The sequence below is a fragment of the Phyllostomus hastatus genome, unplaced genomic scaffold (assembly GCF_019186645.2).
Source record: "Phyllostomus hastatus isolate PE091 unplaced genomic scaffold, TTU_PhHast_1.1 phas_contig_113, whole genome shotgun sequence".
Classification (NCBI taxonomy): domain Eukaryota; kingdom Metazoa; phylum Chordata; class Mammalia; order Chiroptera; family Phyllostomidae; genus Phyllostomus; species Phyllostomus hastatus.
In genome coordinates this window covers 9,626,530-9,651,441 of record NW_025333530.1, presented here as the reverse complement: position 1 = coordinate 9,651,441, position 24,912 = coordinate 9,626,530, and the positions used below count along the sequence as shown (strand labels likewise).

General features: G+C 49.2%; 1 protein-coding gene across 1 annotated transcript in view; it reads left to right on the top strand.

Annotated features, from left to right (window-relative positions):
• The first annotated feature begins 218 nt into the window (after window positions 1–218).
• TMPRSS5 (transmembrane serine protease 5) overlaps window positions 219–24,912 on the top strand; it is a 37,137-nt gene continuing 12,443 nt past the window's right edge. Inside the window, exons 1-12 of the mRNA XM_045837362.1 lie at window positions 219–305; window positions 909–1,032; window positions 1,408–1,506; window positions 1,902–2,024; window positions 3,095–3,230; window positions 3,567–3,680; window positions 4,925–4,968; window positions 5,651–5,813; window positions 6,769–6,947; window positions 8,670–8,768; window positions 9,266–9,408; window positions 9,632–9,784. Coding sequence (XP_045693318.1) covers window positions 219–305; window positions 909–1,032; window positions 1,408–1,506; window positions 1,902–2,024; window positions 3,095–3,230; window positions 3,567–3,680; window positions 4,925–4,968; window positions 5,651–5,813; window positions 6,769–6,947; window positions 8,670–8,768; window positions 9,266–9,408; window positions 9,632–9,784 — 1,464 coding nt within the window. The remainder of the gene's footprint in view (window positions 306–908; window positions 1,033–1,407; window positions 1,507–1,901; window positions 2,025–3,094; window positions 3,231–3,566; window positions 3,681–4,924; window positions 4,969–5,650; window positions 5,814–6,768; window positions 6,948–8,669; window positions 8,769–9,265; window positions 9,409–9,631; window positions 9,785–24,912) is intronic.

Below are 24,912 nucleotides of genomic sequence, written 5' to 3'. Positions count from 1 at the left end.
AGGCTATACCTCTGCACCGTCCCTGATCTGGCCTCTCGCTCCTTCTTCCCCACCTCCCTTGGGATTCTTGGCTGGCAGAAAGAGCCTCCTCTGGCAGGCAGCTCTGCTACAGGGGCTACATTCTAGAGGGAGCCCTGTGTGGCCCAGCTAGTGGCTTTGCTTTTTACAGCAGTTGACTTTATTCTCCTCTCTTTTCTTGAAATACCCAGTGCCCGCATATGTCGGGTAAAACCTTAGACATCCCTGACGGCCTGTGTCAGAGGCTACGTCTTCTAGGAGGCCTTTTTTGGTCACCCCAAAGAAAAGTAAGTGCTCTTTCTTCTGAATGCCAATGACAGTTACCTAAACTTTACTTCTGTCACTTAATGTGCACTGCTTTGTTTATATGACTCATCTTCAGGAATCAAATGCAAATTCTTTTAGGCAGTTGTGCTGGAGGTTCATGTTACTTGTTCTTGACCTCCTTACAGTATCCCCCATCATGGCCTGTTCACCTGGGCTAAATACTGTTCACTGAATGAATGGATGGCTGGTGCACTGGGGAAGAGCCCTTCTTCCTATGAGAGAGAAGGGAAAGAAGAAGGGTGGGATCTTGAGGCCTGAGGAGGGATGCTGAGGGAGTCAGCAGATGCCCTTCATGCTCTTTGGGGCAGTGAAGAGCGTAAACTTTGGCATCAGCCCAGTCTGGATCAAGTCTCTGCCCTAATACTTCCTGGCTGTGTGAGAGTAGGGTGGGTAGGATTGGGGCTCTAGGAGAGCAGAGAGGGCATGGAGGGGCATCTGTAGGAACACACAGGAAGTCCCCAAGGAGAAAAAAGGCTTGCCAGGGGAGGTGAGGGTGTAGTTGAGGTTAGAGGATGACCCTCCTTGGTGTGGGGATCTTGAGTGACTGTTAACTGTCTCCCCAGAGCCTGATTCTGGGTGGCCAAGCCTCCATGGAGGTTGGGTGTTTGGAGGAGGGCCCAGACCCCAGGATCTTCAGAGCAGAGCTGGGAGACTCACAGCAGAGGCCCGACACCCAACAACCACCCGGTAAGCGAGACTGGGCTGTAGGGGAGTGATGGGGTAGGGGCAGTGAAGGGATAATCTTCCTACACCTCCCCAGAGTCTCTTCTTCCCCAGATCTTCATTGAGTCAGCCCCAAATGATTGATGGCGAGAGACTATGTTGCTGTTTGGGGTGTGCATTTATCCAAGACTTGATTTTGCTCTATTTCCCATTTTGGGGATTGAGTGGGCTCTGGGGGCTTCAGGAGTAGTGGAGTGGCAGGAGGTGGGCAGGTGCAGTGGGACAAATTCCCACTCCTGCCGCAGCTCAGTGACTGGCTAGCCTTGTGGTACCTCAGGGTGGAGTGAGGTGCACCAGCAGGAGCTGGGGACCCAGACACTGCTCTGCCCTCCCCCACAGTCTCTTGGACAGGGCATTGGTGTTCCAGGCGGTGCGGCTGTGCGGCGCTGGGAGCACTGGTGCTGCTGGCTGGTGCAAGTGTTGGCTCATGGATTCTAGGTCAGTGCTGAACCCTTCTGTGGTCTAGGGAGGGACTGAGTGTAGGATCTGGGAGTGTTGGGAGGGAGGAGCAGGTGTGAGCGGGTATCAAGGCATATAGACAAGCATCTCTCTCATGTGCCCTCAATGCAGGGTACTGGAACAAGTGATCCAGGGAGGCCCTGCTCGAACTGTTTCTAGAAATCTTTCCCAGGCAGACAGAGACAGAGGGTGCTGTGCCTCTCATCAGCATGTTAGGTGGGAACCTGCTAGGGCAGGGTGGTTGATGAGGAGTCCCCGGGGCAGCTGCTTGCCTCCTCAGCCACAAATGTTTTGTTATGCCCTCTCACCCCCTCCTGTGGTAATCCCTCTCATCTCTATGACTCTTTCCTTGTCCTTGTCCTTGTCCTCTGAAGGGCTATATCTGTGGCCAGCTGCCTCTCAACCCATTCCTGGGACCTTGCAGGATGAGGAGATGACTTTGAGCTGCTCAGAGGCCCATGGGGAGGAAGCCCTGGTCCCCTCGCTTCCCAGAACAGGTGGGCCACACCCCAAGGCTACAAGACTCCCACCCCAGCCTTGGGCCCTTCACAGCTATGGAACCCCACTTCTGGCTGGGGGCAAGAGGACCAAAATGAAGGGCCGTGACTTCACTGACACCCATTTGTGTCTTCTCTAGTGTGAGGGTGGTGACGCAGTCCCACAGTGCAGAGCTGATCTCTGATTTGGGGCTTTCAGCACTCCCCTGTGACTGTCTTGATCTCTGGCTGGGACATGACCAGGAGCCAAGGCTGGCTAGAGAGATGGCAACTTGACATTTGGGTCAGAGTGAGCCAGAAGTGGAGGGGAAGATGAGACGGTGTGTGACAGACAGGGGCCTTTGCCCAGTGGCCACCTAGAGGGCTGGGAACATCACTACATGTCTCCTGCTTTCCCCCAGCATTGTTCTCTTCAGGTGAGAGCTGAGGACCAGCGGGGGCCTTGCTGCTGAGGCTGGGGTCAGAATCAGTCAGAGAAGTTAGAATTAGCTTGGAGCCTGCCTTTTGGTAGCTGTGTGACTTTGGGCACATCATTTCCTTTGAGCTTCCAGTTCCTTTTCTGTGAAATGGAGACAAAAATATTTACTACATCAAGTTGTAAAGATAATATAAGCTAATAAATAAAAGAGCTTAGCACAAAGCCTGGAAAAAACAGATGCTGCATAAATGGTAACCATCACTAATATTGTCATGAGACTTGAAATCAGAAGGCATGGAGTTGGTCCTGGATCCATCAGTCACGGATTCTGTAAGTTTAGGCAGGTCACTTAACCTCTGTGCCTTAGTTTTCCCTTCACAGAATGGGGAGGATGGTGATACTCATCCCACAGGGCTGCCGTGACACCAAGTGGTGGAACACATTTAAAAAGAATTGAAATGCTGCACAAATAGGGCTATTTTGTTCTCAGAACTGACCTAATACCCTGGGGATCAGGGAGCCTGACACTGGGTGGCCCAGGCACTATCAGTAAGGCCTCTACAGACTGACAGCAGCTAGGTCCAGCTGCCCCTGCCTGCCCCACGCCTCCACTTCATGGCAGGGGTGATGTGGCTTTTACGCCATGATTCAGTATCTTTCAGAATAAACACTGAGGACTTCTTGCTGGAAGTGCAAGTGAGGTCCGGGCCAGGCTGGCTCCTGGTCTGCCGTGAGGGCTGGAGCTCTGCCCTGGGGGTGCGGGTCTGCCGCAGCCTTGGGCATCTCAGGTAAGTGCTGCCGGATCTGGGGCCTGGGGAGGGTGGGGAGCTGGCTGGCAGTTGGAGACCTCTATCTGTCTGTGGTGTTCACGGTGCTCAGGAAATGGCCAGAGGTCATTTTGGTCATCTCCGGGCCTCTGGGCACGATGGTGCCCCAGCCTGTGTCTCTCCCTTGAGCATCTCTGCTTTTTAACAAAACATAAATCTCAGAAGAGTTTGTTGTCACAGCTTTGCTCTGTCACCGTCCTGGTGTAGTGTATCAGTACATTGCTGCTATGAACCCCCGCTCCTCATGCTGCAGTTTGCGACTGACTTCCTCCTGCTCTGTTCTCTTCTTCTGCCAAGACTCACTCACCACAAAGGAGTGAACCTGTCTGACATCAAGCTCAACAGCTCCCAGGAGTTTGCTCATCTTTCTCCTAGACTGGGAGGCCTCCTGGAGGAGGGGTGGCAGCCCAGGTAGGGCTTCTGGGGAGGCTGAGTGGGGTCCCTTACTTCCTGGTGAGAAGTCCAGCAAAAACCTCCCTGTCATGGGAGCCTGGTGGCAAGGACATTGACCGTGTAAGATAGGACATACGGGAACAGTCAGAAAGTACAGACTCAGCTCCATGAGCCTGCCCATCCAACTTTCACGTACGTTATCTTACTTGCCCCTCATGAGAACTGCAGGATGCTGTGGCTTCATAAGGTAAAGGGCCTTGTCCAAGGTCACAGAACCAGTAAGCAGCCAAACCAAGTCTTGATACCAGGCTCCTGTCTCCAATCTGAGTGCTCTCTCATCCCTGCCATATTTTATTTGGATAACTCTGGTGTCTCAGGGAAGATCTGGTTGACTTGCTCTAGCGAAGAACTACTTGGAGCCTGGAGACCCTCCAGAGAAGAGGGCTCTGGGATGGAGCAAACCCTTTACCATATCCTGGGAGTAAGCACAGTCTAAGAAGGTCTTCACTCAGTTTGGGCTTCCTCTAGCTGCCCAGCAGGTTCCTGGCCTGGCTGGCTGAGCATCGCTCACCACTCTAAAACCTCATACCACCTTTTCCAAATGCTTCCTTATTTTCTACACCTGAATAGGCAAAGGGAAGTAGGGGTGGGACTGACTCTGCTAGGGGAGGAGGGCTCTGGGTTGGGGAAACTAGAAGAAACTAAGGATCCAGGCATTGAGCTGCTGGCAGTAAGAGATGAGTGAGGAAAGAGAAGAGAATTTTGGTCCAAAAGGAACTGAGGTTTATGCTAGGGAAAGGAGGGGAAAGAGGAGAGCAAGGATGTGGATATGCAGGGCCAGGGAAGGGCTTGGGGTGGAGACTAGAGTAAGCCTAGGAGACTAGAGCAGGGGCGAGGAGTCCTGTTCACTCACCACATGCTTAATCATTCATCCACTGTACACGCATACTCAGGGTCCCTTAGGGGGAACAGCTGGGCTTTCACATTTGTGACTACTTGATTGTAACCTTGGGCCCTGTCCACATCAGTCCTCAAGGACCACACAGTTCTGTTGGTGCTCTGGGGCAATGGAGCAGTGTGCACACTGCTGACCTGGAGACCTGTTAGGAGAAGGGGTTGGGAGCTTGGGTGAGGGTGGGCAGCAGATGGCTATGACTACATGAGAGGTCCCCTCTGACCCCACCCTTCCTCCATGCCCTTGGGTGGGTGCTCTGCCTCAAGTGAGCCCCTGCCTGGTTTCTGCTGGTGCCCCTGTTTTGCAGAGACAGCTGTACTTCTGGCCAAATCATTTCCCTCAAGTGCTCTGGTGAGTCACGTCTTGGATCTAAGAAGGTAGTGGTGGGAGGAAGGAGTCTCTCCTCACCCCACCCCATTCTGCATGTGGAAGAGCCCCATAGAAAGGCTCAGCTGGGTCTGGGGTGGGGTTCCTTATCTACCTGCCCATCTGCCTGCTGGGCCCCTTCTTGAAGACACAGTTCAGCCCAAACAGAACCTTAAGTCTCTGTCGTGATCTCCTTGCTTCACCTGCTTTGGCCTCTGATACTTACTGCCCCTTTTTTCTGGAGAACCTGAAAGGTGAATGAATGTTGGCTGTTAACCAGTTAGTAGTTTCAGGAGACTAAGGAGGGTAATGGACTAGGGGCTGAATGGGAGACATCTGTGTGTTTCCTTTCATCTGTCTTCCATGCATCTACCCATCTCTTCATTGGTCCTTCCATGTATCCATCCACACATCAAAATTTTGACAAGTGTTTTGTTAGATATTGGGGCTCCATAGATAACTTAGCCATAGTCCCTGCTTGCAGCGAGCTCACGGCCTGATGGGGCCAGCAGATGTATAATCAACATTTCTACTTTACAGTTTCCATACTCAGGACCAGAAATAATAAATGAAAGCTATCCACACTGGGCCACACTGCCCGAGAGTTAGATGGTGCAGACACCTAGCTGTGTCCCTTTCCATCTCACCAGTGCTTCTCTGTTTGCAGAGTGTGGGGCAAGGCCCCTGGCCTCCCGGATAGTCGGTGGGCAGGCTGTGGCTCCTGGGCGCTGGCCCTGGCAGGCCAGTGTGGCCCTGGGCTCCCGGCACATGTGCGGGGGCTCTGTGCTGGCGCCGCGCTGGGTGGTGACCGCTGCGCACTGCATGCACAGGCAAGTCTCAGGGGCTGCTGGGGAGGAGAGGAGTGTGCCTCAGTTTCCTTTTCTGTTTGGTGCCTGATCCATCCTGTATAAAACATCTGCCTCCCCATGTCCTCTCTGTATAATGGTGTTTGTGAACTTTTTTCTGTTGAGTGCCAAGAACAGTTCTGCATGAATAGCAGCAATGATACAAACAGTGGTTCTTTATATTTGTTCAGTTTTTAAGTTTTTAAAATGCTGTCACACTCATGGTGCTGTGCATCTTAAGGTTTCTTATCACTGTCATTAAATCATGTCATGTGACTGTTTGTTTAATGTCTGTCTTTCCCTGTAGACTGGAAGCTCCATGAGAGCAGGACTCTCAGTCTTGTTACCACTGAACCCCTTTGTTGATCTTTCCACTGCCTTGTCCCCATGGCCTAGAACAGTCCTGGAATGTAGTAGGTGCTTAATAAAGACTAGTTGGAGCAGTGAAGGGTGAGTGGATGAGCTCTTTGGCCCTCTTCTCTTGATGGTAAGCAGGGCAGACAGTGTAATGCTGATGTTGCAATGAGCAAACTGCTGCTGGGAGAGGGGCACTGACTCCCCATGATCTCATGTAGTAGGCGGAGAGACAGGGCTGATGAAGGTTTTTTGACTTGGCTTAATGTTATGATATCACACAAAGCCCTCGGATGTATGTTGTAAAAGGGATTATGCAGGAGCGAGAGGTGGTAATTGCAGATGACCCGTAGTGTCTCACTTCTCTATCCGTCAGTACTTGAGCATTTATTAAGCACCTCCTGCATGCCCAGCATCTTGCCAGCTGTGAGGGGACACCAAGAAACATGGGCTCTGGGAGCTTGCAGCCTGGTGATGGGGCTCCCACTTAGAGCCTCTCTGGTCAGCTTCCTCCACTCACCGCCTCACTCATGTCACACTCTTCTGCCCCTCCTTTCCCTGGGCTCAGCATGGCTCCTGTGTGCAGTTTTAGGCTGTCCCGCCTGTCCAGCTGGAGGGTCCACACGGGGCTGGTCAGCCACAGTATCGTCAGGTCGCACCAGGGGGCTGTGGTGGAGAAGATCATCCCCCACCCTCTCTACAGTGCCCAGAGTCATGACTACGATGTGGCCCTCCTGCGGCTCCGGACACCGCTCAATTTCTCAGGTCAGGTGCTGGCCCTGGGTGAGCAGGTGTGGGCTGTGGTGATAGAGACACTGGGAGTAGCCGAGAGGGGAGCTCACTTCTAAGGTTCCACCCAGTACCGTAAACCTTAAAGTATTCAATTCGTTTGGTGACCGTGGTGAACTTCGACATTAACTGGAGCTGAAGTTGCACTGACTCTTCCACATGCTCTTTTGGGGGAAAAGGTTCTGGCCCTTTTCACAGCGGGGCTGCAGGCAGGGTTTGCCAGGAGGTCCCAAGCAGAGCTTTACCATTGCTCCATCTACCAACAGCCGCTTCACCCTGTTCCCAGGCTGGTCCCAGGTCCCAGCCACCTTGTGGCATGTTATAGTTAATAAGATTTCTTTTATTTTTCCAAATATTCTTCCACTCAATCCTCATACCAACCCTAATAGGTAGATGAGGCAGGTATATACAGAGAAGCACACTGAATTTGGTGAGGGAAGTGACTCTTCAAGTCCTGGCGGCAGACGTCTCCAAAGCAGCAAATGGTTCCAGAGCCTGGTGTCCTGCCTCCAGGGCCCGGGCCAGGGCTGCTCCATAGCATCTATCCTAAGAAGGCAGTTCCTCACCACACACATGTACACGCATGCTCCCCTGGAAGCATGTACACTTGTGGAAACACACGCACATTCTTGCACAGTGCTCACAAGTACACATGCACACTCATCCTCATGCACACATGCTCACACCATATGCACTCTCACATACCAAGCAGTCACACTCCCTCCTGCATACACACACACCATACACACTCATGCACATTCACTCCCATGCATACATTCACACTCCTGCATACTCACTCCCATGTACACACACTACAAACACACACTCCCATGCACTCATGCTCATGCTATGTGCATTCCTGTGCACACATTGACACATGTGCAGCATTCCTCCCTACTGTTGCTACCTGTATCTTTGGGTTTCCTGAAGAAAAGGTTGTTGCTATATGCTTCTCACAACATTGGTACTCTGCACTGTTGTCCCCAGCTTATATTTCCACATTGACTTAAACACATTTGAGGGGGGAACTTTAAGTTACTACCTAACTGGAGAACTAATATTACTTACAGTAAATAGACAACCACAAAGCACACCGAGGAAAACCAAACAGTGTTCTAGTTCTCGCCAGGCCTGAGCCTCTCTGACAGACTGACAGGCTTTGAGAGAGCTGCAGAGGAGCACCCATGCATGCGTGCTCATACCACACAAGTTCTCCTTGATGCGGTCAGGGGGCTCAGAATGGAAAGGGAACTAATCTCTCTCCGAGTGACTTCGTGTTCATGTAATAGCATGTCTGTGTTCTGTCTGAATACATGTGGGCCCCACTGGAGGACATATCACACACTCTCGGAAACAATGCCCCAAGAAGGACAAAACACCCTGGGGAAAGTCCAAGATGGGTCCACATTAGGACAAGATAGGTACAAATGCTCAGAATTTCCATTCTTCCTCAGTGCCCAGGTCAGGGTATGCAGCATGTACACAGCCCAACCTAGGGGCGCCTTGCACACTGCACCTTATGTGTTGTCCTCTGTGTGAGTGGTGACCCTCAAGGTGGTGCATTCCACAGCTCTGGTGGAGACTCAGAACCAGGACTGTTTGAGAAGGGGGCAAAGAGGCTCTGCCAGACCCGGCTTTCAGCCAGGCTTGGGGGTGGAGCCAAGCCTGAGTGGGACCCAGGACCATGCCTCTCCACAGACACTGTGGGTGCTGTGTGCCTGCCGGCCAAGGAGCAGGATTTTCCAAGGGGCTCGAAGTGCTGGGTGTCTGGCTGGGGCCACACCGACCCCAGCCACAGTGAGTCAGCTCCCAGGGCCCTGGGTGTAAAAGGGGTGTGCGGGTAGGGGGATGACATCCTTTCCCAGGTGAGGCACCTCCACCTGCCCTGGCCACAGGGCAGTGCCAGCCCACATTTCCTCTGGCACCTCCCTTGGCCAGGCCAAGGGCCCCCCATATGTCCTGTGTGGGTCTTTCTGAAAGAACAACCCCTGAGTTTCTCCTAAACTCAGGCCCTTTGCTTTTACTCCCTGTGTCCCAGGAGTGCCAAGGCTTCAGTATTTGGGGTGTATATGTGAGCGAGTTCTATTCCTGCTCTATACTCCCAGCTCCCACGTCTGACAGACCCTTGCCTCCTTGCCCAGGGTCCACAGCTCCCACCCTGGGCTCTCCATTTTGGGACTCTGTCTCTGAGGCCTCTAACCACCTCTTCTCTTGCTGTTCTGTTATCCTGGGCCTTGCTTTGTGCTCTGTGGCCTTGCTCTGTGTCCCTTCATCTCCATGTCTGCCTCCTGCAGCCCACAGCTCAGACACACTGCAGGACACGGTGGTGCCACTGCTTAGCGCCCAGCTCTGCAACAGCTCTTGCATGTACAGTGGAGCCCTCACCCCCCGCATGCTATGTGCCGGCTACCTGCATGGGAGGGCTGATGCCTGCCAGGTGTGGCAGCAAGGGGTCAAGGTGCGGGGGGGCGGGCAGGGGTCCTGCTCTGGCTTGGCTCCTGGTCTGAACAGCCTCTCTACAAGGGCTGAGACAAGACAGGATCCATGCTGAAAGCAGGAGGGGTCAGAATGGGGGGTCTGCTCCCTGGGAATGTCTGGTGCCCCTCCTCCTGAAAGGACTAACTACCTTTTTCTCTGGTCTCTGTGCCTGGACCCTTCAGGGGGACAGTGGGGGTCCCCTGGTTTGCCCAGATAGGGGCACATGGCGCCTTGTGGGGGTGGTCAGCTGGGGCCAAGGCTGCGCAGAGCCCAAGCACCCCGGTGTCTATGCCAAAGTTGCTGAGTTTTTGGACTGGATCCATGACACGGCATGGGTGAGTGTGGGGGCCAGGGTGGGGAGGGGAGGTTTGTAAAGGACCTGTCCACAGAAACTGTGACCCTTGACCCTTAGGCCTGGGCCTGGCTGGGGGCTAGGGAGGGCCTAGGGAATGTTCCCCAGAGTAAGAGGAAGCAGAAATGATGCATGTAATGTTGAATCCATTGGATTTCTATCCATTTCAGCATTGACTGGGGAAGATTAGACCTGAGCTTGTGTTGTAGCCCAGATCTGTCATCTACTATGTGATCTTTGGCAAGTCCCTAACTTGGTAAACCTCAGTAGCCTAGTAATAACCACTGTGGTGACCTTACATGCTATCGTGGCAATTAAATGAGGTAAGACCTGAACAAGGTTTGCACAGTGCCAGGTTAGAGTGAGCAATCTTCCTGCTATTTATGGGCGTATTTGTGACTGTCACTCACCCCTTGTTTCTAAGGCAGTCATTAGGGCCCACATTCCTTACACTGCAGAGAGAGCTCAGCATTTAGCAATTTAGCTCAGCATTTAGGTTAATTGGAACTAATTAATTCTTGTATGACACTAGGCAGCCCACTCAACTTCCACTGTCCAGGTGGAGGTCCAAGGGAGATAATGTGTTAAACTATGTTATTTGTATCCAGTGCTTTATAAATGCAGGGTGTGATAAGGAAAAGCATCTTTCTGTGAGGTTGGGCATGGAGTGGGTGGTGGATAATATACTTTATGGATTCCGGGGGACATAGGCATCTACCTTCCCATTCAAACCTTACAAAAGACCTAGAGACATGAGTATTTTTAGCCCCATTTGATAGAAATAGAAATGAAGGTTCTGAATGGTTAAGTGATTTACTAAAATGAAGGTTACCTGGCTAGTGCATGGTGGAGCCACACTGAGGATCTAGTTCCTTTCTCTGTCAGCTCAGAACTCCCTCCCTTAGTCCTGCTGGTTTCTCCTTCTCACTGCATAGCAGCCTCATGTTTCCTGGGGTCTCCGGCAGGTCCACTAGATGGAGGAGGAGCAGCAGACCCTGGCGAAGAAGTCATGGATTTCCCATTGCTGCAAATGAGAGTTACCACCACCAGCCAGCCTCTGGGCCCTACGGCCTCCCCCTTGGGCCCTGGTTTCTAGATTTTCTATGTTACCAGAGAGCTCCAATGATAAGGAGGCTAGGCAGGGTTGGGACCCTGGGGGAGCCCCAAGATGTGGAGGAGGAGCTGGAGAAAAAGAGGATGCTGGAAACAGCTGGGAGGCTGCCTCTGCCCTCTCCCCTTCCCAGCCCCTGAGCCCGTCTTCTGGGAGGATGTGCAGGGATACTCTGGGTCTGCTTTCTTTCTGTGCTCTCGGGTGGGGTGGGGGTGGGGGGAGTACCTCCCTAGAGGAGCCAGTGGCTCTAGAGTCTCCTGGAAAGATGGGGTAAGGGAGGGCCAGCCCAGATGAAGCCCATGGAGTCAGGATCCTCCCCACTCCCCACAGTGGGTCTCACCTACTTCTTAGCTGGCTCTGGCTGGCCCTGCTGGCATAGGGGTGGGAGCTGGGTCAGTGTAAGAGCACTGTGGTTGGTGTTGGAATAGGGTGTTGGTTTTAAATGACAGTCCTGTGAACTGGTCCAAGGAATTCTTTTATTAAAGAAAAGTAATATATGGTCACAGTCCAGTCTCTCTCTCTCTCTATTTTACACACATGCACTTTCACAATAAAGGGTAGAATTACAGTTTTCCTTTCATATTGTACATGTTTCTTAAAGCTCTGGAACTGACTCCTGGCATGTACTTATTTAATTCTTTACATATGTTAAATCTGCATGTCATGATTTGCAACAAAAAGCCCCAGCCACCTAGGTGCTAAGATGCGGTAAGTCAGAGAAACACAAGTGGATACTCTCTTCGGAAGGTCTGGCTTCTGCACAAGAACCATCTGTCCCTCTTAGGTCTTAGTGCTTGTTTCAGAACTGAGCCTTCAGGCTTGAGGAGATTTCTTTCTGAGGTTATTCTCAGCATTTTCCTGGTTACATTTCTCCAACTCTCTCCTCTCCAGCAAGTGAAGTGCAATTGGCATCTTGTTTCTAAAAACTGCAATGAATTTTTTGGTCCTACCCAAGGAAATGCAATTAACATTTAGCAATAACACAACTTTTGATGAATTTATCAGCATTTTTTGAAGGGTTAGTAGAAATGAATATATATTCCTGGAAGATCTGCTTCCTTTGCATGAAGTGCACTAAAAAATAAGGCCTCAATTTACTGCCACTTTATTACCCAGGGAAGAGGCTTCTGGGAGTCTGCTGTCAAACTGCAGAAGCAGCATAGCAGAGGCCCTGGCCACTGACAAACAGCCTGACCCTGTGTTCACAGAGGCCATGCCTCCAGCCTCACTCTGAGATCATCACTGACCCCCTACTCTGGAAGTGCCCACCTCAAAAAGCAGTTCAGGGCGCTGATCCTCTTGGTCAGGGAGGAGTCACCAGCAGATCCATCCACTCTGATCTTTTTTGTGTTTCTGATGTCATCCATAAGCATTTGCTCATTTAAAGGGAGGTTTTTATTTATCAGTCATTATGACCTGTTAATATTAGTCACATTTGAATACTGCTTTACAGTTTACCAACCCTGCTCACATGTGGTAGCGCAGTTAAATCTCACATCTATATGGTGAAGATATAATTGTGCTTGTTTTACAGGCAAGAAAATTAGTTCAGAAAGATTAAGTGACTTTCCAAGACCAGCCAGCCAGTAAGTGCCAGAGTCCGAATGTGAACCCTAGCTAGGTCTTTTTATATCACTGTTTTGCACATGGATGAATGAGAGGGTCCAATATTGACAGAAGTATGGAATTGGAAGGAACTTTATCACCTGGCTTAGTCACCTGCCTAGTGTAATACTTTTTATAGGTGAGGTAACCAAAACCTAAGAGGCTAGTGGCTCCTCTCAGAGACCCATAGGTAAAGTTCTTACAGATTTCCAGTTCTCCATGAGATTCATGGTCTGACTTCAACGTTACAAATGAGCATCTTTCACAGGAGTGTGATAAAGAGAACCCTAATTAGGGATTTAGCTAATAGCAATTCCTTGTTTACCATATAGGATCTCTAGCCAGGGGCCAGTCAGATCTACAGACTCAGAGGCTCTGACTTGCTTTTTCTTTGTTGGCACCAACCTATCTAGCCCTTAGGAAAGTGAGGATAAGTGAGTACATTCCTGGGCTGGCTGCTAGAATGCAGGGATGGAGTTGAAGGCAGAAAAAGGTGGGGATATTTAGGTCCAAAAGGATTTTAATGAGGACCAGCTGGGTGCCCAGCTATGTTGAGCTCTGCAGGGAATTCAGAGGTAGAGAAACCAACTGTGTTATTGAAGCAAAGAAACTTATTTGCAATAAATTATTAGTGGTTAGCCAGTCAGGAAGCTGCGAGGTGAGGCAGTAATTGCTAAGGGAACTCGAAGGGCCCATTGTTGAATAAGTCAGGGCACTTCTGTGTGCAGGAAACCTGTACTTGCCTCCCAGAGGATTCAGTATCTCACCTGCCTGGGCAGAGCTTGTGAGCCTGTAACGGTGCAGCCAAGAGGGGGGACCCCAAATAGGGGTTTGGAATGGGGTCCAAAACTCAGGGCATCTGGGAAATATTAAGATGTCCTCACCCCTTCCCCTTCAGGTGTGAGTTGGAGGAAGGGACAAATGGAGCAGGGACAATGAGAGCTGTTTTGCATAGCAACAGCTTTGCAGCTAATCTCTGATGTGGTCATTTCACATATCTATAACTTTTAACTGGTTGCATAGATATGTTAAATAGCTGTGGCCATGCTCTGAGCCAGGGGAATGGAAGTAACTTCCCCCCAAGATGTAACTGGGAGGGAGGTCCCCTGGGTTACAGTGCCTGCATGAGAGCTTGGAGATGATTGGCTCCATGACATGGGGCCAGGCCTGCCCAGACTCACGATGGCAGCCCAGTAAAGCTGGAAGGATATGAGACTGTTGACAAGTGTAGCTGATTGTGGGAGGAGTTGGAAGTGGGGTTGCAGAGGAAGGTTGGTGCGGGGATTTAAACCAAGACTCAGCAGCCATTGGGGGAAGAGCCATGTGGTTTTGGCTGAGTGGGGACTCTCGTGGCCCTGGGAGAGAGAACCACTCGGCTTTGCCAGAGTGGGTACTCCCTCGGCTCTTGTGTGGAAAAGGACCACTCGGCTGGGGCAGTGGAGAGAGAACCTCGCAGTTTTGCCAGAGTGGGGAACCCTGCAGCTTTAGAAGAGGGAACCACTACTTGGCTTTAGCAGAGATCCCGGCGACACAGCTGATGGTGCCGGGAACCGAGGGAGGCCTACCAGCTGAGATGGATTACTGAGAAGAACTGGGGGCTGCCTGAGCCACAGACTCCTATTTCTTTTCCTGAGATATGGTACCCCAGACTGGGCAAGGGGGAAGGAAGCACTGTGTATGTTTGTGGGTGTTTTAAGGGACTTTGTGATTTTTTTAAAAAATATTTTATTTATTTATTTTTAGAGAGGGAAGGGAGGGAGAGAGAGAGAGAGAGAGAGAGAGAGAAACATCAATGTGTGGTTGCTGGGGGTTATGGCCTGCAACCCAGGAATGTACCCTGGCTGGAAATCGAACCTGGGACACTTTGGTTCCCAGCCCGCGCTCAATCCACTGAGCTACGCCAGCCAGGGGACTTTGGGATTTTGATGAAGACATTAGGTCACTACTTTAAGTTTGTATAGCATTAAATAAACATTTCCTTTCCTTTTTAAGAATCTCTGGCATCAAGAGACATCTTTCCTATGGCAGCGGACATAACAAACCAGGGGGGTTCCTTTTGGGTAACAGTATATCGTCCCAGGCCCCTCCTTGTTGTTCTGCAACAAGCCTCTTGAGACTGTCCAGGAAGCTGGGTTCTGGCTGCCCTGCACAGGGTGGAGCCTTCTCTCTTCTACTCCTCCATGCCTGTGGATCTGAAGGATGCAGTGCGGTGCGGGCTCTCTCTCCATTAGCCCTTCCTATAGTCTTGTATTTCCTAGAGGGGCTGCTGCGAACAGGTGGGCGGCCCTGCTATTCCTCTAGAATGTTTCTCGGGCTCTTTTCTGCACTTTATTTTTGAAGTGCTGGGCTCATCCACAGCAGGACAAAACTGGAAATGCTGTAAATGCTAAAAGCTGGTACAGTAGCTACCAGGTGGCGGTTTTCCTGAGTCTCTCCATTGTTTGTTCTCTCCCTCTCTTCTGCCCTCTCCTGGCCCTACACTGGGGGCCTTCTGACTACTCAAAGAGACACCACCTGCACCTCTCCACTCTTCAGCCTCCCTCAGCATCCTGGGCTGGGGTCCCATCCCACTTCACTACTCAGACACACCAGAATGCGTCTGCATTTGCCTAACCCTTGGGCCATTTCTTCCTGATAAACTGTTGGAACCCATAAAGTCTCTGTAAACTGCATCTTAAGTTTGCCACCTCTAGGAAGGTTTCTGGTGCATAGGTGGGAAATAGCCTCCTACTCCTGAGGGTGAGGCTAGGCTTTCTTACACATTCCAAATCTGGCAGAGGCAGAGGCAGAGGCAGAGCAGGCAGGCACCAGTGCCCACATTTCCAGCGCCTGGAGGCCCCAGGGCAGAACAATCCAGGGGGACCTGCTGGACAGTTTCAGCTGGAGTTGGTGCTGGAGGGACCAAGCCGATTGATACTCACATAGGATGGAGAGAGGAGTCCTGGTCCCAGAGGGTGGGAGGCAGCCTCTGGAAGGGCAGGTCTTTCACAGGACTGGGCTGGGCTTCTGAGCTCCTTCCCTTCCAAGGACCCTCTGGCTGGGGTGTATAACAGTGGAGTCCCATCTGGGGCTCAAACCACGTGTGAATGCGCTGACGTGAGCAGTGACTCAGCCCCCCTGGAGTTTGGTCTCCGAACTGTCTAAAATAAGGAGTATGTGGGCGGTGATCTTCATGGGATCTGTCTTGTCGGGACAGTTTAACTCAAACCTCTGTTGCCTTTGGAGACGTTATCTGTGTACAGACATTACCCCAACATCCTGTTGGGACCCCCGTGGAGGGGCCTCTTCCCTGGGATGCACCTGGAGGAAGCAGCTTGTTCAGTGGCTGGCTCAGGCCTCCACCAGGACAGTACTCACAGCTGCTCTCCCTCCAGGCCTGCCCTCGGGGTCCCTGGGAGGAAGAGCTCCAGGGAAAAGATTTTAAAGTTATTTTCCCTGTGTCCCTCTGCCCAGTGTGTGTGCCTTGGCAAAGGGTTGAAGGACAAGGCAAACTGTTGACCTGGCACTGTGCTCCCTAGCTCCTTCCCAACACCCAGGCTCTGTGTGGGGCTTCGTGGGCCTCAGCCTCCTAAAACCAGTGAGGGAATTTCCTCCCTACTTCCTCTGTGAAGACCATGTGCTTTCCCTTTGACTACTCTCCCTGGACAGTCCCTAAACTGGCCACACAACCCCTCTGCTCTCTAGCCCTTCCCCATACATGAGACACAATAGTGAGCAAAGTGTCGTCTAGCAGAACCATTAACAGGCAGCTTGTCCGGAGCCATGTGGCAGGCTCAGGGAAGGAGGATCCTTTCCCATGGACCCTTAGGTGGCTCTGCCTCCTGTTTGCCCAGGACTGCCCTGGTTTTGACATAGAAGATCCTGTGTCCTGGGACAGTGTGTCACACTAAGTCCATTGCCTCTCTTCTGTGTAAAAGGAGCCCCGCAAAAACCAGTGGCCATTGACCCTCCCCAGTCTTCCTTCAGTCTGGGCTTATTCAGAAGCTTTCCTGGTGGCCAGTTGGAGGAAGAGAAGGTTCCTGGGTGTTCCCGAGATTGGGGTGGTTCTGCGGATGCTGCGACCTCAGCAGAGCTGCCTTGGCCCCGAGGCCAACAGAGTGAAAATCCCTCCTTTTCCACAGTGGCTCCTCACATGGTAGCCAGGGAAGGTACATCTGACCTTGTCTAACATTTTGAACAAGCTGCTTTAGCCTTCCCAGCCCAGAAGCTGTCCTGCAACTTGGGGGAGGCTGCTAGGAGGGTAAGGCAGATGTAGTGCTGCTCCCTGAATATTGGTTTCTCAGTTCCCCATGTCTCACTGATTTATGGCACCCAGAGCCTGAGCCCACTCAGGAGGAGGAGAAGCTGGGCGGGTCTCTTCTCTGGGCCTCTGCCTTGGAGGGGATCAGAGAGGAGCACAGAAAAGACAGGCAGACTTCCAGAACCCACCAGGATTTTGTGGGGCTTGTTTATCTGCTGTCTGTGGAGGTGAAAGTGTGAATAAAGGCATGAGGAAGATTTACTGTTCCCATCACTTGCAGTAGCTCTGTGTTTGTACAGCAGATCCGGCAGGAGGGGAAGAGCAGGTAGAGGCGATGCTGGGACTCAGGGAGGAAGGCAGAGCCTTGACAGTCTTTCTGCAAGGACCCTAGGGTGGGGCTGAAGGTGAGGCTGGGAGGGTATATTTAGGCCAGCTCTCCAACCACAGGGATCAGTGTCTCCCCTCCATTCTTCCATCTTCTCTCTGCATATGCCATTAGCAGGCAGCTTGGGCCCAAGAATCTCTATTCTCAGGGATATGTGGTAGGCCTGTCAGGGTATGATGCCAATGAGTCTTTCAAAAGAGAGGGCCTCAGGCTGGGCTCATCGGTCACTCATGGTCCTGGTAGTGGGAACAATGAGAAATGACTTTTATCGTGGCCTAGCCTGGGCTGGCACTAGGACTTGGAACCTTTCAGCTGAAAGTGACCTTGAATAGGGTCCAGTGTTAACTTTGCATGCATGCCCAAAGCTATACAAGCCATTTTGTGCTGATGTTGTGCTGTTCCTGGGGCCACAAAAAATAGGCCACTCCTTGTATAGTAAGTCCCAATGGTGGCAGGAAGCAGCAGAAGAGAGGAAACCCTAACCCTGAAGAGGGACTGGGTTGGCCCCAGGAAGCAATATGATCCATGTGTATGGGTGTCTGTGTCTGAGCTTGTGTGTCTGCACATACCTGTGCATGTGTCTCTGTGCTTACATGTGTATTTGTATTTGTGTGGGGGTCTGTGTATGTTCTGTGTGCATGTCTGTGTGTTTGTGTGCACACGTGTATATGTTCTGTGGGAAACTTGAAAGGCCCGAGGGAAGAGGACAAATGTAAGGAGTCTGGGGTAAGCCTCTGCAGAATATCTTCCCTAACTCTGAAGGAGCAGATTTGGTCAAGATTCAGTTCAGTTTCCAATACAGGGCCCTCACCCTCTTTAGCTGCCCCTCTAGGGGAGTGTCAGGGAAATTCTCACACAGAGTACTATACTTCTTTCTCATTGAAAATTTCATCTTCTGTAGCTGCTACTCTACACACACACACACACACACACACACACATACACACTCACACACTGGCTCAATACTTTTCCCGGCGGGCATGATCATAAATTACTAGAAATAATTAATCATGCTAGTCACATATGAGAAATACAGGCCTGTAGTAATGCTTCCCCAGGTCCTCTGTAACATTGTGGGGGTTGGGACAGCAGTGTGGGTGGAAGCAACATACCACATGTCTAAATAGTTAAAAGTAACACATCCAACTAGCAAACTGTTGAAAACATCTTGTCTTCTTGCCATGACAAACACTTCCTCTTAAGGATGTGGAAGTGCAGACACAAATTTAGACTTGAATCCTTGGCATCTGTCCCAAAGCACAGTGGGATGGGAGAGCCAGATTGGGGCTCCATCCCCTCCTACACAGAGCCTGGGGCAGATGTTATTCAGCCTCAGGGCCACTTGAATTCCAGGGTCTAGTGGGAGCACATAGGCTGTGGGTGGACACAGTCCCTCTGCTCAGTGAGTCTGGTAAAAAGGGGCCAGGACAGCAGAGCGGGACTGGGGCGAGGCACGCGAGGTGTCACTGTCAGGATCACACAAGGGCAGGCTGGCTCCTGCCTCATCCTGACCTTGGCCCTGCGGGACAGGGCCCTCTAAAGAGGGCAGGAAGACTCCTCTCGTCTGGTCTTCACAGGAATTGAAATCTACTCCCGCCCATCCAGTCAGACTGAGGTAAGACGACAGAAGTAGACACTCTCTTCAGTGTACCCCACTCCTCCAACGCCCTGTAAAGCACCCTCAGCTGCATTTCAGAGAGCTCCACATCCACATCAGCTCAGCCCCTGTGGTACTCTCTGCGCTCATGCTTGGTGGAAAAATACCCAGAATGATTCATTATGATTCCCATTCATATGGGCTCTCAGAAATTAACTGAAATAAACACAGAGGAAGGACTCTAATGTGCCAATAGACCAGAGCAATCTCACAGAACAGAGTTCAATAAAAGCTAAGGTGAGTCAAAGCTAATTAGAAAAATGAAAGCATTGGATCAAGGGAAGGCTGAGAGAGAGGCTCTGGAATGTGAGTCCATATGCATTTTGGAGAGGTCTGGGTTCAACTTGTTATGGCTGAATTATGTGCCCCCGCCATGCATGTATCGAAGCCCTAATTCCCAGTGTGACTCTATGTGGAGGTAGGGCTTTTAGGAAGGGAATTAAGGTTAAATGAAGTCATAACAGTGGGGGCCTGATCCCATAGGACTGGTGTCCTTATTAGAAGAGGAAGAGACATCAGAGCTCTCTCCTCATGTACACAGAGGAGAAGCCATGTGAGGACAAAGCAGGAAGATGGTCATCTGCAAGCCAGGAGGAGAGTCCACATGAAACAACACAGGTAGCACCCTGATCTTGAACTACCACTCTCCAGAACTGTAAAAAATAGATTTCGTTGTTTAAGCCACCCAGCCTGTGGTATTCTGTTACGACAGCCCTAGCAGACTAATATAAAACTAAATTACTGTAGAGTGTGCTAATAAAACAGTAGAATAATACAAGAGCAAGCACAGGGTGTTCTGATAGAGCCTGTCACTCAGGTATTTGTGGGAGGCATTTAGGAGAGGCCGGGTGGGGACGACAGAAAAGTGCTGGGCTGGGAGCCTGAAGCCTGTGTTCCAGCTTGGCCTCCATCACTATTAACGAGCCCAGCTGTCGCTGGAGTTTGCTGTGTTTATATTTTCTCTTGTATGTAATAGAACTTATAATATATCAGTTCTGATGAACTCACAGAGTAGATGGGAAGTTGAAGTAAAAATAAAATAATGAGAAGGCTTTGGAGATTGTATAGAGCTAGGCAACTGGAAAGGTTGTTGTTTCTAACTTGTGTTGGTAAATCTGCCAGTTGTCATGTTGATCCAGTCAGACCCTGTTCACTCAGTGTCCCCTTGGTGCCATGCCCTATCTAAGACTGGTGTACCCAGAACTGAGTACAATTGCACTGCGTTCAAGTTGCTCATGATCTAGTTGGAGACAGACACTAAAAACTAGCTGTGTTATTATTTGACCAAAGAGCCAAAATAGGGAAGCTTTTGAAAGAGTTTTCTATAATTACTTTGCAAACATTTACAGATAGATGCTTGTTGCCAAGAAGGAATTGATGTGGTAAATGTAGACATTTCCCATCTACTATCATTTTTTTTAAAGAAAACCAATGGAGGCAAATGATATTTTGATCATAACCTCAGAATTGTGGTTTCCATCCCAACCTATTTGTGCAGGAATAAAAAGTCTGAGACAAAGGCTGCCTCTAATTCACTATATGGCTAGCCCTGGTTAAGTTGAATGGTGATTTAATAGAAAAGACTAATGTCCCACCCCACACAGTGCTCTGCCAAAGAGTATGCGCTCCAATACCTGTACACACGGACATAAAAAGGTAAGTCAGCTGAAGCCCTCAGAGGGGTCAGATCAGGGTCCCTGAGAATCCTGGGTTCTAATCCAGCCCGTCACTTTATGTCTCTGGGTCTCAGTTTCTTTATCTGTATAACAGAAGTGATACTGCCTCATACATTTTATCATCAGGAAACTGAAATTGGAACAAAGGTATAATTATCTCAAAAGAGCAAGGAACTGAATAGTCACACAGGCAGTCTATAACATAGCTTATTGTGGAAGGGCTTTTCCCATGCTCCTAGGAGGTGGGCAGGCATGGCAAGAGAGGCTGCATTTAGTTTCGTGCCCGCCTTGTCAGACCAGTCACCATGGAGGACCCAGCCCTCTCAGATCTGTCCTGCTGGCCTCTTACTATTCCTTCTTCCCTGCCTTCTCCCTTCCCCTCCTACCTCTGCCCTTTCCTTCTTCCCTCTCCCCTCCCCACTCTCCTTTCCTTCTACATAATTGAACACCTGTTGTATGCCTTATATAAAGACAGATATCTCATTATCACACAGACATACACCAAACATTTCAGTATAGGGGCAGGAATAAGGCATGGGGCTTGTTAAGGAGATTCTGCTTGAGTTGGGCCAGTCATTGACTGATAAATGTCAGAACTGATTTGGGGCAGGGGAGAGGACAAACAGCAATGGCATTTTGGGCCAAGGGAGTAGCATGAAATACCTGACATTTCCTGGGACATAGCAAATCATTTTATGCAAGTATGTAGTTCCATGATTGTGGACCTGAACAGGGTCTGATACCAGTGAATATATAGGACCAAGCCAAGGTCCTCACTTTGTCTTATGGGAAGTAGGGAGTAGCCACTGAAAGCATTACAGCAGGAGAGAGTCACAGGCATATTTAATGAGAGCATAGGAGTATAATTGTGAGATTATTCTGGAGAGGTATGCAGGTGGGCTCTGCAGGGGACTGGCATACCACCATAACCTGAGTGTACTGTTTCAAACCCCTTTTAAAGATAAAATCTTTACTTGGAAGCTTTTAGTGTAAGAGATAAAAGCAACATTTTATTAGTATGGATTTATCTTATAATTTCAAATTGGTGACACCTATGTGATATAAAATCAATATGAATGATGATATCATTTTGTTGAGATGAAGAAGTTGAAGTCAGGTGTTGTGCAACAAATTATAGAGTTATATCAGCTTCAGGACCCAGTTTATTTCCAGATTTTGGTTTTAGTTGCATAGCACTAAGAAATCTTGGCATATATAGTTAATGAGTTGCTAATAGTAATTGGTTTTTCACAGCTTGACTTTTAGTCTCAGGACACTCTGTAATTAAAAATGGAAAACTTCAGTCTGACTGGTGTGGCTCAGTAAGTTGGAGCGCTGTCCTGTAAATCAAAAGGTTGTGGTTTCAGTCTCCAGCTGGGGTGCATAAGGAGGCAGCTGGTTGATGTTTCTCATATCAATATTTCTCTCTTTTTCTCTCCGTCTCCCCCTCCCATTTCCTCTCTCTCTAAAAGCAATGAAAAATGTCCTCAGTGAGAATAAAAAAATAATTTTTAAAAAATGGAAAACTTCATTAGGAGGCCTGCATAAAGATGAGCTAATTTCCTATTCTAAGTTTACGGGCTGCTGGTCTTGATATACCACCATTGGGTATATGACAAAGTCTGTCTGGAAAAAGTCTAGCCATTGTTAATATAATTAGAATGGTTTGTGTGACATCAATGTGACCTGGCAGCCTAGGAGAGTGGACTGGAATGTGCATGTGTGAACAATGACAACTTCACTGTACCAGTGAGTGGGGGTGGTAATCACTGTTGAATGAGCATGTGTACTGTGTGGCCATCACATTCAAAATGACTGAGCGAGTAGATCAACTAATCTGCATCAAATTTTGCATTAAGCTTGAATATTCCTCTGCAGAAACTATTCAGATGATTCAGAAGGCTTTTGAAGACAATGCAATGAGTGCAGCACAAATAAAAGGGTGGCACAAATGCTTCAAATATGGTTGAGATCTGTTGGAAGTGATCCACATTCTGGAAGTCCTGCAACAAGCAGAATATCTAAGAATGCTGAACGTGTATGGGCTGCAATCAATAAAGACCAGTGACTGACAGCATGAGAACTAGAAGCTGATCTGGGTATTCCAAAAACTACTGTGTCCAAGATTTTGACACAGAATCTTGGCATGAAACATATCATGGCAAAATTTGTTCCACAGTTTCTGCTACTAGAGCAGGAAGAACATCGTGCTGCTGTTGCTAATGACTTGATTCAAACTGCTACCAATGAACCAGAATTTCCTCAAGATGGTCATACCTGGGGATGAATAGTGTGTCTATGGCTATGATCTGGAAACAAAGGCCCTGTTGTCCCAATGGAAATCACCACACCTGAAGAAGGACAACAAAGTCCCAGCAAGATGAAAACTGTGCTAACTGTGTTTTTTGATTGGGAAAGCATAGTCCATCATGAGTACACTCTTCCAGACCAAATAATTAATGAGTATTGCCTTAATGTCCTTTGTATGTCAAGAGATGCAGTATGAGGAAAATGGCCACAGCTATAGGCAACTGGTGATTGGCAGCAGCTTCATTATGACAATGTGCCTGTTCATGCACCACATCTCGTAGAGTTTTTTGGTGGAACATCAAATCACCAGGTGACTCAGTGCCCCTACAGCCCAGATTTGGCACCCTGTGGCTTCTGGCTTTTCCCAAAACCAAAGTCATCTTTGAAAGGGAAGAGATTTCAGACCATTGATGAGATTCAGGAAAATACCACAAGGCAGTTGATGGTGATTCCAACAAACGATTTTGGAGAGTGTTTTGAACAGTGGAAGAGATGCTGGGAGAACTGTGTGAGGTCCCATGGTGACTACATTGAAGTGGACTGAGACATCATTGTCCTATATACAGTGTTTTTTGTATATTGTATCTTCTTCAATAAATGTCTGTATTTTTCACATTACACAGCTGGATATTTACATTTGCATTTACATTATGGTTTAGCTGGTTAAAATATGTCTTAGCTTGGACTACCATAACAAAATACCGTAGAAGTGGCTTAAACAACAGGTCTTTATTTTCTTGCAGTTCTGGAGGCTGGAAAGTCCCAAGATCAAGGTCTAGCAGAGCTTGGTTACTGGTGAGGACTCTCTTCCTGACTGGCAAGTGGCTGCCTTCTCACTGTGTCCTCACATGTTGGGGAGAGAGAGCTCTAGTCTCTTTTCTTCTTCTTATAAAGACCACCCTCATGTAAACCTAATTCACTCCCAAAGGCTTCTTTTCCAAATAACATCACATTGAGGAGCAGGGCTTCAACATATGAATTTTGGGGGACACAAACATATAGACTGAAGTCTATAACAGTTGCATAGCATGAAGAAGTCCTGATTTTTAAAGTTAAGTACTTGAAGATAGCAATACATTTTTCATAGCCTGACTTTAATCTTAGAATACTCTGTAATTAACAAGGAAAAACTAGATTCAGGGGCCTTTACAAAATGGTATTTTGGCATCCCAAATAGATGGGCGGTGGTCTCCATGACCCCATATAAAGTATATAATACACCCTCATTATGGTTTAGAAGATTAAAATATATTTTAAACAAAATTTAAATAAAATATTTAAGAAACCCCAAGCCACACAAGAAAACTGAAGATACATGAGATTATTGCTAACCTGAAAGCGAAGGGTGTTATGTAACTTATTTGTGTTGGTCATTTACTGGGGGACAGCAGTTGGCCCTCCCCATGACTGATGTTAGACATTTGGGGTTGCATTAGTACTTACTTCCTCAGTGTGGCTCTTGAGAGATGCTTCTTTCAAAACTGGCAGGAATGAGGTTAGGGCTGGCTGCATTGGGCTTACCTTTCCTATAGACAGCATGTGGTATTTGCATAAGCTTGCTAGCTGTCTTATGATTTGTGGGAGAACCCAAGAAAATGCCAGGATATTGGGAGACCTCGCATCCATCTGGGAACTCCTCACATATGCTTATGGAGCTTCCACAGAGAACAAAAGCCCACCAAAAAGAGAATGCTAACAGTTTCTTTTACTGAGCACCTACTATGTGCTGGACACTTTAAATGTACCGACACCTTTTTAAAAAATAGTTTATAATGGAAGATGGCGGCTTTACTCTAGGCAGCGTGTTTTATCGGGTTCTGTGAAGAGGAGGGAAACTCGCGGATCGGTGGAGAAACAGAGCAAGTGGGCTAGGTTACCGAATCACTTTTGAAAGCAGGACATCAAAAATTACTGCACTCACTGGAAAACCAGATGGTAAGGAGACTGCTACAGGACAAAAGGGGCCCAGGGATCAGCGTGGGGTCTAGGGGTGTGCAGACACCAGGCCCGCCCGGTGCTCTGGGGTCTGCCCCAGGGCTCCTGGGAGAGGGAGGTCACTGTTCCCTCCCCCTGAATACGGGGGGTGAGCAACTCCAGGGGAGAACATGTTACTAGAAGGAACAGATT